Source organism: Paralichthys olivaceus, chromosome 5 (genome assembly GCF_024713975.1).
Source record: "Paralichthys olivaceus isolate ysfri-2021 chromosome 5, ASM2471397v2, whole genome shotgun sequence".
In the NCBI taxonomy this organism is placed as follows: domain Eukaryota; kingdom Metazoa; phylum Chordata; class Actinopteri; order Pleuronectiformes; family Paralichthyidae; genus Paralichthys; species Paralichthys olivaceus.
The window spans coordinates 24590847-24608493 of record NC_091097.1 but is presented as its reverse complement, the minus strand read 5'-3'; the positions used below and the strand labels follow the sequence as shown (position 1 = coordinate 24608493).

The window sequence follows — 17647 nt, the reverse complement described above, 5'->3', positions numbered from 1 at the left end:
ATGAAAACATTGCGTGAAGGTTAAGCTAGCATCCAGAGGCAACAGTCTGCTCCGCCTCAAGTGAGTTGTAAGTAACAAAAAGATCAGATGTAAGGAGATATATCGCTTCAAATTTTGGTATCATTTAATAGATTTTTTTGCATTGTTATACCATGATGGGCCACCACTGGGTTAACGTAGTGGCAAAAACAACTTGATAAAGAAACAGACTTGATCATTTCACTGGCAACAAAGCCATATGTGTCTATGAGAAACTCCTCTGCAACAGTTAAGTAAGGACTGTGTGAGGGGAAAACAAAGACTAAATGTGTGGGGGATTTAAACGTTGGAGAAAATGCACTTGATTAGTCTAACTCAGATTACTGAATCCTAGAGCTTCAGCAGAACTTTAGAGGCTTTCATCCTCAATGTTTTTTTTTTACAATACATTGTTGATAAGAACAATGAGAAAGATGAAAGCCATACAACTTACTTAACATGCATCACACTGTATTTGAGAAATCTTAAAACAGAGAGATAAAATGGGAATATATCATTTGATTTCTTAATCTCTGTCTCTCAGTGCTGAACAATCACAACAAACCACGTCCGACTTGCAGGGTTTACTGGTCTCATTCTCAAAATCGCTAATGCATAAATTCAGCCTCTGCTGTAGATGAAGATGAAAGAATGAGGTAGAAAGAAAGAGATGCACGCACACACACTAATACCGACACCCACCTCGACAGAGCATTGTGCAAGCATGCAGCCCCTCATACCCACACGTACTAAACATACACTGTATACACTCGCACACATGCATAATCAAACACAGCCACAAAAGGAGCATGCAACATTCTGTCTGCTGCAGCAAAAACAGTGTGGACGAAGAGAGTGAGTGTAGAAGTGACAATAAGGTGAGAGAGAGAGAGGGGGAGAGAGATGGTGAAAAAACAGTGTGTATTCTCTGAGGTACCTGCTCTACCATCTCGCCTCTGCTTTCCTCCATGCACATCCAGCTGCGCTATAAAGTCCAGCCCGCCAGTGTCTGCCTACAGCTACAGCTAGCATCAATTATGGATGGCTTTGTGTATGTGTGTGTTTGTGTGTAGTGGGGGAATGAGCAGAAGGAGGAGGAGGAGGAGGAGGAGGAGGAAGAGGAGGTGCCACTGTGAATGAGAGCAGCATTCCCCAAACTCCCTTCTCTTTCCTTTCCCACAATCCTCCTCTTTTCCTTTATGTTTTTATTTTTATTCTGCTAGCAATATGCAGACCTGCCAGCCCACAATCTCATTCAAGATACATGGGTTGCTCACACCCTGCAGTGATTGGCCATTTGTGTGGAGGTGTGGAAGATGTAGGATTTGAACTTGCCCCTCGCATCAGATATCTCTCCCCCTGCAGTGTGGCCATTTAACAGCTATAAACACATTTGCCTTTAGTGGTCAGGCAATACAGCGTCAGAACAAGTTCATGTGAACCAGTTAGTGTGAACACTGGTTACAGATGAGCACATAAAATTGTTTATTTCATAAAACAACATTGTACATGCAAATACAAGAGTGAGGAAGAACAACCAGAAAAACCCTATTAACAGGGGGAAAAATGTAGAAACCTCAGAGAGCCACAAGTGAGGGATCCCTCTGCCAGGACGGACAGAAGTGCAATAGATGACCTGTGTAACTGAACAGATCACTTTGCAAATACTTATTTACTCCAATGTACATTTCAACATCACAGTTGTAAAAAATATTGGTATCAACATCTGCAACAAGACATCTAGACGAGCTCTGTCATGGGCTTATATGGACCTTACACACTCATTGGCATGCTAACCATATATAGCTGTTATGCGTGTGTATTTTCACAGCTAAGCAGGTGTGCACATATATGTGGCGCACAAGCAGATCGGCTCAGGTTCAAGGGTAGAATGAACAAGTGTACTCCCATTGAGTTTTTGAGTTACTGTCACTGTTGAAAACGCTAGCCAAGCACGTCCGTCAGGAACCTGGTGAAAGTGTGATACACCTGCACTTGCTTCACCTTGCATATAACATAGAAGGTGTAATATTTTACTCCATGTTTTGTATCATTTCAGCTATTTTGTATATTCTTTTGTAACTGTTAATGGGTAAATATTTAAAAAAGAAAAAATTGAGATGTACACAAATATTGAAACACAATACAGACACAAACAGCTGGACAGAAATGTGTCCACAACAATCTGCTGTTATGGAATAAAATACCTCATTTTTGCTGAGGCAGCAGATAAATGCCCATGGAGTTTGAGTGATAGTAGTCCTACACAATTTTCAACCACCAATGGATTACGACTATGGTTGAAAGCAAGAAACAAACTAACATACATCTAGTGAATGGACATTAATTTAAGATTATTTTGCCAGACAAAATCATATATATTAATGTTGGTTTAAGTTTAAAATCACACACCAAATAAACTGACAAAAACAAAATTGAAATATAAATTAAACTTACGAATTACAATTTTATATGTTATAATTATTTATATATATATAGTTACTCGTTAAATAAACAAAAATTGTACTTCATTAAATTGTCTCATCTACAGATCAGTTATTCACTAAGCAGTAATGACCCTCCAACTGTTTGATCTCCCAGAAACACAAGAGGCAGAGGGTGAGAAGGGAGAGAAGAGGAAACTGGATTGAGGGATGTAGAAAGGGCGAGTTCTGGCCAGATGTTTGTGTGTCCTGGTCATGTAGTTGACAGATGGTTTGGGGCGATGTGAGGCAGGGTGTGACAGAGGCAACACCACTGAGGCAGGATGAAAACACCAAGATGCCACACTGCTAGGCGACCGGCAGACTTACTCAGTCAGGACTCCAGGCCAGATACTCATTTGGCTCTTTGTTCATTCATTCATTCATTCACTTAATATCATTCATGACTCAGCCAGGTGTTCATAACTATTTCTGATTGTCATTGAGTGTTGTGTTTACTATACAGCAGATTATAGCACTTTTTTGGGAAACCCACAGTGAAGAGGGCAACAGTGAAGAAGGCATATAAAAAAAAGTCCGGAAAAATAAAGAATGTGCAGTGGACGTTCACCAAATGCATGCATCTGTAAAAATAAAAGTAAAAACACAATGTGTAATCACACTCAGCATCATTTCTACTCATCAACTTGAATTAATTATCCATCAGTTAGTGGGAAAAATTCACTGATGATAGTAAAACAAGGAACATTTGAAACATTAATTAGATAAATGTGTGTGTTTTAATTATAATACCTTCTCTCTTCAGAATTAAGTGTTGTTTGTCAAAATGTAAAGAACTGTGAACAGCAAAATAACACACTACAACATAACATTTCATGAAGTTCCCAGTAGATAATAGCCCCTTTTGAAATATCACTCTTTGTTTATCCAGTCAACTTCTCTCCATGTCAGTGTATATGTGAAGTGTGTCACAGGATGAAGTTGTGTAATCCGTTGATTGTGCATAAACATAGCGTAGTACCTCAACCAGAGGTTCCCAGGGATGCTGATCGTTCGGTCCTCCATTGCACACAAGCACTAGTGAGCCTCTGTTATGCCAGGACAGTTGCATTAGTGAGGTTTGACCTCCAAGTAAGTCCTGTAGCTCTTACCGTGAAGTCCGCTGGTAAAGAATTCATGGACCCACAGCACCAGATCCAGAACGTGGTCTGCTTGTGAGAGGCTAGAAGCATGATGGGGGCAACTGTACTGCTTATATTCGACCATATGTAGCAGGAGATAACACAGAATCTTGAAAACTCTTGATTCAGCATCCCAGTGTTGTTTCCCATGTGATGGTTATGTTATGTTATGCTCCATCTATCACTATGAAGCAGAGAATGAAGCAGAAGCCCTCATCCACACCTGCTGTTTGCAACTCCTCCAGCATTTTTTTATCTGACTTGACATTTACCTTCACATGTGAATTTTTCCAACTCCAAATTTCAGTCAGTCAGGAGCTCAGCTGTTTTGTTCCAATAATAGCTTCAAAGTAAATTCACACGAAGACTCAATTTGTCCTGTTTTCAATCTGAACACTTCCTATTTTGGTATCGAAAACAGCCTGTTCTGGTCAATAATACTGTTGAACATGTTGCACCTTTGTAATCGTGCTCTTTGCAGGATAAATGAGGATTTTATAATGTCACACTTGTGTGTATACAGCAATTCCGATGGTACACTGAAAGTAAATGCAGAACAAGTTGGTCAGTAATGCCCGTTGAATGGATGATGTGTCTTTAACTAATGCCTTACCTCAGGACATGACTGAAGTTCCTCTCAGTCTGCTTAGATTGTGTGAGCATGTTTTCAAGGTCCATTTCACCCATATCAAATTTGATTTCTGACACAGAGTCCTGCCATTAAGTGTGATGTGACCTTGGCTGACTGCAGAAACTGCCATGCAGATGGGCTGTGTGTGCGTAATACTAAGTTCTCATAGTATCTTTTCTTGGGTTATACTTGAGGGTTCTTAACAACAGTATACCTGCTCTGTGCCTTCATTTATTGTCTGGTCACACAGACCCACATCACATTGTGACAGCGTGTATGTTCTGCCATTAAGATCAGACTGAAATCTGAGTTTGTCATTTATCGTGACAGTCAAACTTGTGTCAAATAGATTTCCACTCTGTTGCCTTTGTCTTTTATTATTGAAAAGAAGAAGAGAAAAGTCCAATCAGAAATGCTTTATTTTAAAGCCCAAGTGTGTCTGATTGACACCTCAGCCAGCAGGGATTTGCAAACAGACTTGCATTGCTATCTGTCAATTGCAAGTCATGGACAGACAGTGATGTGTTAGCAGTGGTGTTATATAGAATAAGGACTTTACTGACTGACTGACTTATCCAGTGGATATTTGTTTTGTTGCTTGTATAACAACTATGGTCCAAGAAGCCCTAGGTAGTTTTCAGAGCTGATGTGCATCGCATCTTTACTGCAAATATATATATTTATATAAAAGAGTAAAATCTAATTTATACTCAACATTAGATATATATATGGACGAAGCTGAGCCATCGGTTTCTAGTCTGGGAAAAGGAACAAACGACTACTTTTACCTCTTTCTTAAGAGGTTATGTCAACCTCCTCCACTGCTGCCATCTGCACGGCCCTCTAGTGGATGTATTGAGCAACAACCTTGTCTATGCAATGGACGCATGGAAGTATGTGTGCAGTGATGGTTACATCATTTGAAATGAATATGCCTTAGAATAGTTGCATGGTTACTTTGCCATCAATATGCCGAAGAAAAAAAACATGGTGACGCGTCGCTTCTTAAAAGTGTTTGTGTCCTGATTGTCCACTCAGAACAGCTTGCTTACTCACGTTCTCTATCTAGGTCAAGCTGTTACTTTAGCACCCCCTGCTGGAGTACGAGGAAGAAAATTTGAATTTGAATAGGTTATTAGCCCTAATATGTGTGTGACCATGTAAATCCACTGTTCACAACTATCTCTCTCTCTTTCTCTCTCACACACACACACATACACACATGCATACATGCATTAGGTCCTCCAAGGACATATCCAACATTTTCTTCATACGTTTCCAAGGCAACATGAAGATGAGCTTCCACCAGCTTTACTCAAAAGCATCATGGCTGACACTTTAAACTGCTCCAGAACGCAATTCTTTTGTGTGTGAGTGTGTGTGTGTGTGTGTGAGAGAGAGAGAGAGAGAGGGGGAGAGAGTGGGTGAGACAGAGCAGGAGAGAAAAAATAGACTAGTTCAAACACTCAGAGAGAGATGGGCAAAATAAAGATGCAGATACTGCAACATGAAGATGTTGGGAGATTCAAAACAACTGTTTTTATATACAATATGATTTCATCCATTACATTACATTTTTGACTGATTGTTTGCCCCCTCTGGATTATGAAAAACAAAGGAACAAACCAACACAGGTCATTTACCACAGGACAAAGAAAGAATGAAAAATATAGTTTTTCTATACTTGAAGAATTACATATATATTTTACCTTCAGTACCTCAATACTGCAGAATTTTGCATTGACTTGCCTCAGGTACAAGTTCTCATGACATCCTAGTCTATATGTGCAGAGGCATTTCTGACCGCCTTACTTGTCAGTTCACTTTAAACCAAAATAACAGGTTTGAAACGTGGCACGGACCAAAATTTAGGCAGACAAAAAGAGATGAACTCATTTCTAGGTTCAGTCTGTTTGAACCGTGAAAACGCCTTTTTTCTTAATAATTCAAACTTTTAAGACCAATTGCCAGAAGGTGAGACAGCATTAAACATTGGAAGAAGAAAAAGAAGCAGAAGCCTGACTGGTATATAAGTTGCCCAGGCTCACAGAATAGTTTGCAATCCATTGCAATCACACATTATAGATGTGAGACAAAACTAAACTAATGGTTATATGTTTAAACTCTGTTGTTTTGTTCCTCCTGTGTGAAAGGAAATCCACTACATTATGATATCCGATGGTCGGTGCTCAGTTGACACAGGTGAAGCCGTTGTCATAACACCAAGATCACAAAATGATGCTTTGAAACAGCACAACCCGAAGTAATGATGAAGTAATTCTTAGAGGCTGATTAATTCTATCAGAACTCTTGTTAATGGAGATTTTTTCACCACTCTTACGTACACTGACCGGCCACTTTATTGGGCACACCTGTTCAATTGCTTGTTAACACAAATAGCTAATCAGCCAATCACATAGCAGCAACTCAATGGATTTAGGCATCTAGACCTGGTGAAGACGACTTGTTGAAGTTCAAACTGAGCATCAGAATGGGGAAGAAAGGGGATTTAAGTGACTTTGAACGTTGCATGGCTGTTGGTGCCAGACAGGCTGGTCTGAGTATTTCAAAAACTGTTGATCCACTGGGATTTTCATGCACAACCATCTCTAGGGTTTACACAGAATGGTCCGAAAAAGAGAAAATATCCAGTGAGCGGCAGTTGTGTGGAGCAAAATGCCTTGTTGATGTCAGAGGTCAGAGGAGAATGGGCAGAGTGGTTCGAGATCATAGAAAGGCAACAGTACCAACAGTACCAACACAGAAAGGCAACAGTACCAACAGTACTAATTGAGCATAGTTTAAACGCCACGGCCTTCCTTAGTATTGTTGCTGACCATGTCTTTATGACAACAGTGTACCCTCTTCTGATGGCTACTTCCAGCAGGATAATGCACCATGTCACAAAGCTCACGTCATCTCAAACTGGGTTCTTAAACATGACAATGAGTTCACTTACTCCAATGGCCTCCACAGTCACCAGATCTCAATCCAACAGAGCTCCTTTGGGATGTGGTGGAACGGGAGATTCTCATCATGGATGTGCAGCTGACAAATCTGCAGCAACTGTGTGATGCTATCATGTCAATATGGACCAAAATCTCTGAGGAATGTTTCCAACACCTTGTTGAATCTATGCTATTAAGGCGGTTCTGAAGGCAAAAAGGGGGTCCAACCCAGTACTACCAAGGTGTACCTAATAAAGTGGCTGGTGAGTGTATATCACTGAGTTGTTTTATTGAGTAACATTCTTATAAATAGTTCATATGAGAAGTAGAACATTAAGATGAATAGCACTGAATAAAGAGAAGACAGTAAAAGTAGTTTTCGGATGTGACAATTATCCCAAAATGGTGCAATCGTTCTCTTATTTTTTATCCTGTTTTCTTGTCTTTTGTTAAGTTTCCAAAGTTTCCAATTTTTATTTGTCAATACTGAACCATGTTATTATCATTTGTATTCTTAGTTTATATCATTCTGGTCACAAAGGCTGGTATAACTGTTGGTATTCATGACCATCAGAGGATGAATCTCAATATGCTCTGTCCTCCAGCAGCAACATCAGGTCAGCTGTCCATAAGAAAGATTTTAGGTCGGGAGATCACCATGAGTTCTCAGAGGATTAACCCTTTCTATTGTAGTAACCAGTGAGCTTTTCCTCTGCTGCCATCCTCAGGGTAGAGGCTGCATATGTTTAGCTCCACTGCAGCATGGTTCTGAGTGGTGTTTTACACACACACACACACACACACACACACACACACACACATATGTAGTCAAAGGGTAGTTTTTGGGACATGTCATGGACTTACATTAGCTTCCCCTTAATCACTGACCCAAAATCAGCTTTGTCCCATAATACGAATATGACACACACACACACACACAGAGAGAGAGAGAGAGAGAGAGAGAGAACAAAGGCATATGATTTATTTATGTATCTGTATAAAATGTGATGAAGGTGATAAGCCCTCTATGTGTGTGTGTACATGTATGTGGGGTGATGGGGGTGGGCCTACACTACAACATGCTAATTCCAAATCAGAAATTGACTTGAATTCCAAGGCATCTGCTTCAGGCATTAATTCTAATACTTGGCTTTGGGGCTTGTAATTGCATGATTTGCATTTTTCTTCATTATACATAATCCATGCTGCACACACACACACACACACACACACACACACACACACACACACACACACACCAAGTAGCCTCTCTTGCTTTACATTGACACTCTATCTTGCTGTGACCTGCTGTTTTTGTTGTCTTAACTCCAACTCCATACACACACACACACACGCACCCAAATGAAGATGCATATGCAAACATTCAGTAATTATGTTGATGCACACACAGGCCGTGTTAAAAGAGAAAGGGACACACACACATGCACAAAAAAAACACTGATATATTGGCACACAATCAGCTAACCACTGTGTAACAAGGGACCTGATTCATTGAGAACTGCTTTGTCAACACACTGCAGCTTGTCTGCAGCAGCAACACACTCCCACACACATGCAAAAAAAACACAGAGAGGGGGAGAGAGAGAGAGAGAGAGAGAGCAAGACCTAATCTCCATACAGTAATTTCCATAATCTACTAAAACTGGCTTTTCTCTCCACCACAGCAGCTCTCACAAGCAAACAAGGGATATTCCTTCATTGGAGCACAGTGTGTGTTGTGTATGTTTTATGTGCAGCGCACCTACTGGATACATTTCATCTGAGTCTGTTTGTGCCATGTACAGTATTTGTATTTGCGTGATGAGATGTTCTCATTAATCAAGCATATCACAGTGAGCTCTGATAAACTTCCACACATCTGAGGTCTTAACAAGCTCTTGGGTTTTGTGATTAGTACACAAAATACTGTATGTAACATGAAAAGAGACTGGAGCACCTCCCAAAGGGGGATCTAAAGAAAGGACATATATAAGTATCACACAATTAGCCTGGAAGCAAGAAATGTAGAATCCAGGTACACCCTAAAGCCTTGTTTGTGTGAATTAGCTTCTTTCATGACATTGCTGTCGAAAAAGATAAGAACCATGGGACCTTTGAGGGCATAAAGATTCAGTCGAAGAAGGCTCAGTCGCCATGATGAAAATAGTTGAAAATGTGCTCAGAATAATCAACTGTAGTCAGCCACACCTCTAATCTCCTGTCAATCCTCTACACCCTGTCAACCCATCACAAACCGTTTGTCTCAGATTCTTCAAGGACATACTGAGGTTCACGAGTAGCAGGACCACATTTCCTCAACAATATTAATCGCTTATCAAAGCTGAACTCATCATGGACCTCATTCTTACCTGATTAAAACGTAGATCTACATGATAAACTGCTGAAAAACTAGCTATCCCTCAATCGCTAACGGCAGACAGACCAAGCTGCGAAAATGGAGCTTGACATCAGAGACCTTCACCAGTCTCTCCTGACTCCTGGAAGGAAGAATAATTCCCTTCCACTACAGTGACAATAATGCACAATTATTTCATCAATACTCAGCCTCCATCGACAATTCAGCAACTCAACGCACCTAGCCTCCAGTGCTTTCGGCTTTCTTGTCAGGGACACCAGTGTCATCACGAGTGACATCACAGGTCCCTGTTGCCTCCACAGCTGCAACACACATCATCATCTCCCTTTAGTGGGGCACAAGTTGTATTTCCCTGGTGCTTGCTCCCTCAAATGTTCAATTTATCCAAAGAAGTGTCAGCTGTGTATTCATACCTGTGTTCTCCTTCCTCTACTCTTCCTTAAGCCCCTTACAACAATACAATAATATTCTTTAAGCAGCAGAAAACCCAGCCCCATCCAGCAAACCTCGGGGTGCAACTGCAGGCTGATCATGTTGCTGATTCCAGCCTACTCCACCGATTTCCCTTTTCCCAACCGGTCTATCCTTCTATAACAGCTTCACTCAAACAGAGGACATTCAGTTTTACAGACACAGCTCCTTCCATAAGTGTCAGTCGCTACTATGGAGTAGGCTGGTCCGCTTCTGCTCAGCTGTCAGAATGAAAATCTCTTGATTCAGAGTCTAACTCTGCTTTATCTGTGCTCCGAGCTATCCCTGATCTTCATAGCTGCCATACTCTCTGTCGTCTCTATCCCTCCATTTCTCTCTTCTCTCCCCTCTTTTCCAACCACCTTTCATCTTTTCCCCATTTTTCTCCGCTCACCCCAACCGGTCGAGGCAGATGGCCGCCCACATTGAGTCTGGTTCTAGAGGTTTCTTCCAGTTAATGAGGGAGTTTTTTCTCCCCACAGTTGCCAAAGAGCTGCTCATTGTGGGAACTGTTGGGTTTCTCTACAATTTTTAAGATCTCGACCTTACTTTGTATAGTATTTTGAGATAATGTATGTTGTGAATTGGTGTTATACAAATAAGATTGAATTGAATTGAATACATTTGGTGTACAATTGGTTCAAGAAGTCTATATTGATATGTTGGGATCATAAACAAAGGTCCCAGCATTACAGTTTCAGCACATCACAGACTCACATTGCTTCTGGCTCAATATCAGTTCATCCTCCAAGCAGATATTCCTGGCTGTCACAACAACATAGCTGACTTTTTTTCTTGTTTCTCTAACCAGAAAGTCATGCACTTAGCTCCAGAATTGGACACTCATCCCATCTCAGCTGCGATATTCAGTTAACTCCCCAGCTGGAAAACCTCTCTTGCACACTCACAAGCAGCCCTCATCGACCTCAAGAACCCTCAGCCTTCATTGCTGTCTTTTTTAACCGATTTAATGATAATCTTTCCAACTAACAGCTATACCAGCTAACAAAAGTCCTTTGTATTTCAGGCACATCTCCAGAACGCTTTTCAAGTTATTGACTCCACAACAGCACAGCATCCACAGCAGCCAGACTAGTTACCTCTGGCCAAACCATCCACATCCTTGATCAATGTCTTTCAAGCACAACACTAGAGGTGAAGCGATTAATTGACATGGTTTCCAAAAATTGATGACAAAAATAGTCGCTGACAAATTTGATTTTGTCGATGATTTGTTGATAACGTCATAGTGCATGTTTTTCGCCCTGTGGAGCTGAACTAAACATCATTTTTTCGGAGGTGATGATGGAAGTAGCTGAGGAGTGAGCCATCTGGCCTTCTTCCTATTTGTGACAGTCGCGCATGGCAATAGCACAATGGCAGCGTCTGATGCAACACTTCGCGGACCAGAAAGTCCAAAGTATGTAAGTATTTCACCCTCAACATAGCAAAAATACAAACTACCTGCAATATCTGTAAGGCGGACCTTGCTTACCATGGGAGTGTGTCCGTTATGCACAAGCATTTGATGATGAGGCACATTGGACATCTGAACGTGACGATGCAGAATCACCTCAGTAAGATGGATACTTGATTTTTTTTATATCAGCATATTGCCTGATCTTGGTTCGCAGAAAAAATTAATACTTGATATTGTTTTATTTTTGTATCAATAGTAGCCCTAATAAGCAGCAAAGTTTTAAAAATACATTTTTGAATAAAGTATTGATATTTATTGTCTTCACATGCCGAAAACAACCTCAAGCAAAATTTAAAAGTTGATGGCTTAATAAGAGCCATTGAGTATTTGTGTGATTCATAATCCGATTAATCGACTAATCATTTCAATGATTGATAGATTAACTGACTATCAAAATAGTTGTTAGTTTCAGCCCTACACTTGTATATATCCGCAAAAGTTATATTGACCTCTATCAAGCTCACTCACAACTTGACTCCATTTAATTCAGAATTTTGGGGGCCTTTAAAAAGCCCAAGTGAAATGATGCCTGAGACAGAACCCCCATTCTGAGTCTCCATTTGCCCGGTCACCAATCCATTCTCCCAGACCAGCATACGAGACGCATCCTCACCTCAACCCCTTCACTCAATGTCCATTTGTTTCTCCTCAACATCAATTTCCATTCAAACCTTTAAATCACATATAGTGTATTTGGGAGTCCTTCTAGCTGGTGAAATGGAGTTAACTTGTTAACTTAGGTTCAGGAGCAGGGCCACACTTCAACCACAACTCTAATCTGCTGTCAAGCCTACATACACCCGATCAACCCATCACGCACCATTTATCTCAGATTCTTCAACACACACTTTCCTTTCTACGGAGAATGAGGAAAAAAGAAAAGGGTTAACCTCCCACATACAATCATCCTCCTTCCCTCATCCTTACATGCATCCCTTAATCCTCCTGCCATCATCCCTACACACATCCCTTCATCCTCCTTCCCCCATCCCTCCATGTATACCTTCATCCTTGTTCCCTCATCCCTTCACCTTATCTCTACCCTCATTCCTGCCTCAATCTCTCTTCCCCAAACGTATTCCTTCATCCCTCATCCCTATCCTCACCACTACATCCTTGTTCCCATATATCTACCAGCATCCCTTCATATCCTCTTCCCTCCCTCCCTCATTACTTCTTATTCAGTTTGGTGCATACGTTTTTGCGTGTTTTGTTGTTGGTTCAGGCTGAGTGGGTTGGAGGGATAGGGGGCTAAATAAGCTTTGGTGGAATGATGGAACCCCCACGATGAGTCTCCCTCTGCCTGGTAACCAGTGCATCTTCCAAGAACAACCTACTAGACGTATTTTCACCTCAACCCCTTCACACAAGGTCCATTTGTTTCTTGACATCCAACGCATCATGATATCAATATAGTTGGGGGTGTGGGCCTCGCTGAAAAGCCTTTCTTTGAGGGGCCAAGAACATTCACCACAAAGTCCACGACAATCTAGCCTTTAGTACTCAAGTTCAAACAGTTGAGAAGATTCAGTCTTTTGGATGTAGAAATGATTCAAGTGTTTTTACAATGGGAAATAAAAATTTAATTTAAATGTTGTGCTACTTGTTAATATGGTGGTTCCTTGGGAAAGGGGTAGACACTGTAATGTTAACTATATTAGTTAAGGAGGCATAAAATCCTACTCACATTAAAATTCTCACATATGGATAAAATTATAGAAATATAATGTTCTTCATTATTCACACATTGAATATGTTTAACATTACACGTTATTACACTCTTCAGTTACAGTAATACCAGATTTGAATAATTCTGAATGGATGAATTATTTCAGGTTGCAGCATTTGAATTTTGAAGTATTTGAAATTATATCTGTATTTTAGAGTAATAAAATATTGTGTTTGTTTGCCAACATTTCTGCATTTAGCAGCAACTATTTTTGAATATGCTGGGATGTTGTGGGGGTTGGATTCAGATTGCATGTACTTGTATTGTTCTGGGACAAATTCTTGAATATGTAAGTAACCTGGGTTGCATGTATTGCTTTTAGTATGGTAAGTAAAGAGCATTATAGTTTAGCCAGACAGTCAATGTCAATTTATGTATATAGCACATTTAAAACAACTTGACTGACCAAAGTGCTTCAAAAAGTAAAAGGTACAACAAGAAGACAGCAAAATGCAATACATCAAAATACTTTTAGTAAAAATAGAATAAGTTAAGGCGGTGCCAGTCCATTATGAGTTTTAAAAGTTGACAATAACATTTTAAAATCCATCCTGTGATGAACAGAAAGCCAGTGGTGGGAGCGCAACACAGGTGTGATATGGTCCCTCTTTTTCTTTCCTGTCAAGAGGCGAGCAGCAGCATTTTGGATGAGCTGCAGGCGTTGAATAGATTAATGCTCTAAGCCCACATACAGAGAATTACAGTAGACAAGTTGAGTAGTTACAAGGGCATGGATCACCCTCTCTAGACCTTTAAGTGGGAGATAGGACTTTACCTTAGCTATAAGTCTCAACTGAAAGAAGCTAAACCTAACCTCAGAGGAAATCTGCTTGTCAATTTAAAAACCCTGTCAAAATGAACACCAAGACTCTTCACAGAGGAGTGAATATTAAGGGCTAGAGGGCCAAGAGTGACCCCATCTAGCAGTTCAGGGTGTGTTTTGTTTTCATTTATTTTGAGGAAGTTTAAGTTCTTCCATGATTTAATGTTAATTAGGCAGTCAAACAGGCGCTACATTGAACTCTTAGATTTAAAATTCAAGGGTAGATATATTTGAACATCCTCAGGAAAGAAGTGGAAGGAGACATGATATTTCTCAAAAATTGATGCAAGGGCAGCATATATAAGGAGAAGGATTGGGCTTAGAACAGAACCTTGAGGGATACTACATGTAAGTGGGGATGTCCCGGATGAGTAATCACCCAGGTAGATAGAGAAACTCCTGTCTGTTAGGTAGGACTGAAACCACCAAAGGTGCAGCACCTTTGATTCCTACACAATCTTCCAGACATGAAAACAGGATTTAGTGATCAAAGGTGTCGAAAGCAGCCGCCAGGTTTAAAAGCAGCAGGACAGCAGAGTCTCCTGAATAAACAGTTAAAATCAGATCATTAAAAACTCTTAAAATAGCTGTTTTGTTTCTATGGCGCGGTTTGAAACCAGTTTAACACCACTTTTCATACACATTATTGTCGGTAAGAAATTTCTCCAGGACTTTAGACATGAAAGGCAGTTTAGAAATGGGCCTGAAGCTAGAAAGAACAGGGGGATCAAGAAGGGCTGCACAACAGTATGTTTAAAGGCAGTTGGGACACAACCACAGAAAAAAACAGGCCTTTATCAATGACAGAATACATGATCTAAAAGTGTCAAAGACTTCCTTAAGACGACGAGCGGGTTTGCTATCTGAGGGGCAATTTGTGGGCCGCAGATGGTGGACCACCTCGGATAGGGAGGAGATTGATATGGGCTCAAACAGCTAGGCACATAGGACGGATAGGGGGGTCATGGTCACTAGGCATAGTTAAAGAAGATCTAAGAACACATATTTTTTCAACAAAGAATTTGTAAAAAATCACAGAGGACAGATGTAGGTGGAATAGGAGCAATATTACTGGGGGGTTGTAACTATTAAAAATAGTCAAAGGAACCTGAGGCATTTAACAGTTATTCGAGACCAAGTTAGAAATAAACTCAGTTTTTGCAGATTTTACAGCTTTCTGATAATCAGATAGACAGTTCTGTAAGATTTCATGACACTCGGAGTTCGTTCTTTTTCCACCTTCTCTCAGCTTGCCGAAATGCACGTCTGAGAGTACGGGTAGACTCGTTTAACCATGGCTCTGAAAGTGGAGCAGTTTAGGAGCAACAGTCCAAAGTGCTTATTCAGGTTGAGTTAAAAAATCACATCCATCCAAGATATCGAGCAGAGTCTTTAAAAACAGCAGTGCACTGCAACAGAGTTTGGCAGTTAATTGCACGGCGGCAGCTTGCAGGAGGAGAAGCATGTAAAGATTGTCAAGAATTTACACTGTGCCAATGGTCAGGCTGAAGCTCTGTCATTGGCGCCCTGTTCACCAGGCCATACCCGCGATCCGGCTGTCAAGTCGGGAGGAAGACGGGGCCACATTGAATTGGCAGGAACAAGGTCTACATCACATTGTGAGGAGGAGCCATACCTGAGGATTTCAGTTAAGCCTTGAGCTGCACCAGCACACCGGCATGCTTTCCCGGTCTCCTATGTGGCTTTTTCTGGGGAAGGTCACACAGAGGATGGTGCAGGTGATCCAGGATGTTAAACAATGAGGGGTCTCCAGCCTGTTTTCCCCAACCATCTCTTCACAGCCCCAAAACCTCACAAGAGGCATGAATGTTCAGTAAAAGCTTGGCGATCATACACGAGAAGAGTTGTTACATCCTGGCTGACTGACGAGCACCCACAAACCATTCTCCATAAACAATGCAGCAGCAAATAGAGAGCAGAGGTAGCAAGACGCTGACAGAGGGCTTGCCGTTTACAGTATTGAGTGATCTCAGTGTAATGGACAGGATAAGGATTCATTTGCATTAGAAAGTCTTTCAAATACTAACTACTTGATCTATTTTAAAAGGCCACCAGCAAAGAGAATAGCCTCAGACAGTGTGTTGGATGTCATTGATGGTATGCAAAATGGAGAGAGTGATTTTGAAATGGAATCAGAAGACACTGATTGGAAAAATGTTCACCTCACTTAAAGATGATTTGTTTAAATCATCACATATTTCATGATTTTTTAAATTTTGGCAATTGGCCACAGGTTTTATCTGAGTGGACCAAGGGATAATACTGAGCCAATTTGGGTTTGAACAGAAGAGATTTTTATTAAGCTGCTTTCAGACATGTACTGAGCTCCATAGATCCTCCATAGTTTCTCACTGCAAGCGAATGGATGGATGGTTCTAACATGCAACAGGCGCCAAATTGAAAACAATTAAAATGATGCAAATATCTCCAGATCAAAAAGCAGTGTAACACACGGAGAAGTCATGGGCAAAAATGTCAGGAGAGTATGTGGTTATAGGAGCTGACAACAGTGTTGATGTTCTGTAAACAAAAACATGTGATCTCTGCTGCAGAATCAATATGTTATGTCCTGCCTCTGCCTCATCTGAATCCTCCAGAGCATATGTTGCTGCTGAACAGCTTAAGATACATTTCTATTTTCTAAAATCTGCATTTTTAATGCACTTTTCTAGTCGTGATGAACACTCATAGTGTTCAGTTTGACATTCATACAGTGCATCTATGGGCACCACTTTTTTGTATGAGGGGTCATTTGGGGTTCAGCATCTTGCTCAAGGACACTTCGGCATGCAGATGGGGAAGACTGGGATCGCACCGCAGACCTTCTGGTTGGAGGACGACCGCTCTACTCCTCGGCCACAGCTACCCCAATATGAAACTGCTTTGCATGTGTGGCTCCCAGCCCACTTGGACCCCCAAAAATGAGAAGAAATACAATAGGGCTTCAGCATCAGGCAATGCTGCCTCAACCCCTAATGATAAACATAGCATTTTTAAGAGGATGCTCACAGCAGTCAGTTATAGGCCCTAATAAACATGTTGTACAATACAGATTGGAAGGTATTTGGTTGGGAATTGTCCTGCTAGCAAAGAATGGTGAAGGTAAAAAAAAAGTATGAATTACCACAAAATTAAAAATTGTATAATCTAAATACTCGGGTATAGAGAACATAATTGTGGGCCAGGGTACTGAAGACATGCCGAAAGCTAGAGCTGAGGCAGTATTTGACAAACTGCTAGTTTAGACTTAGAACTGGTTTCAACTGTCACCATTGTGATTGTGCAAAAAAAACCTTACAGACTGCTGCTTTACACACACACACACACCATACTTCTCATAGCCTCAGTGCATCAGCAGAGTCAGCCATCAGGAGGATTTGTGTTGCAGCAACGAGCCAGCAGTGTTAGCTCCACACAGCCACAGCCCTGAAGTCACACGGGACTGGATACGTTATGCAACAGCTGTGATGAACAGAGCTGAGCTGTGCGCTCCGTGCACGCTTAACACCCACGGAAAATAGCAG

General features: G+C 41.0%; 1 protein-coding gene across 11 annotated transcripts in view; it reads right to left on the bottom strand.

The window, feature by feature from the left end:
- Positions 1–17647, bottom strand: part of rbfox1 (RNA binding fox-1 homolog 1) — a 161873-nt gene that overhangs the window by 52632 nt on the left and 91594 nt on the right. Inside the window, exon 1 of one of the 11 annotated variants that reach the window (XM_069525136.1) lies at positions 956–1094. The exons of the other annotated variants lie outside the window; for them this stretch is intronic. Coding sequence (XP_069381237.1) covers positions 956–994 — 39 coding nt within the window. The 5' untranslated portion in view covers positions 995–1094. Of the gene's footprint in view, positions 1–955; positions 1095–17647 lie in introns of those variants that run through there. 11 annotated transcript variants of the gene reach the window in all.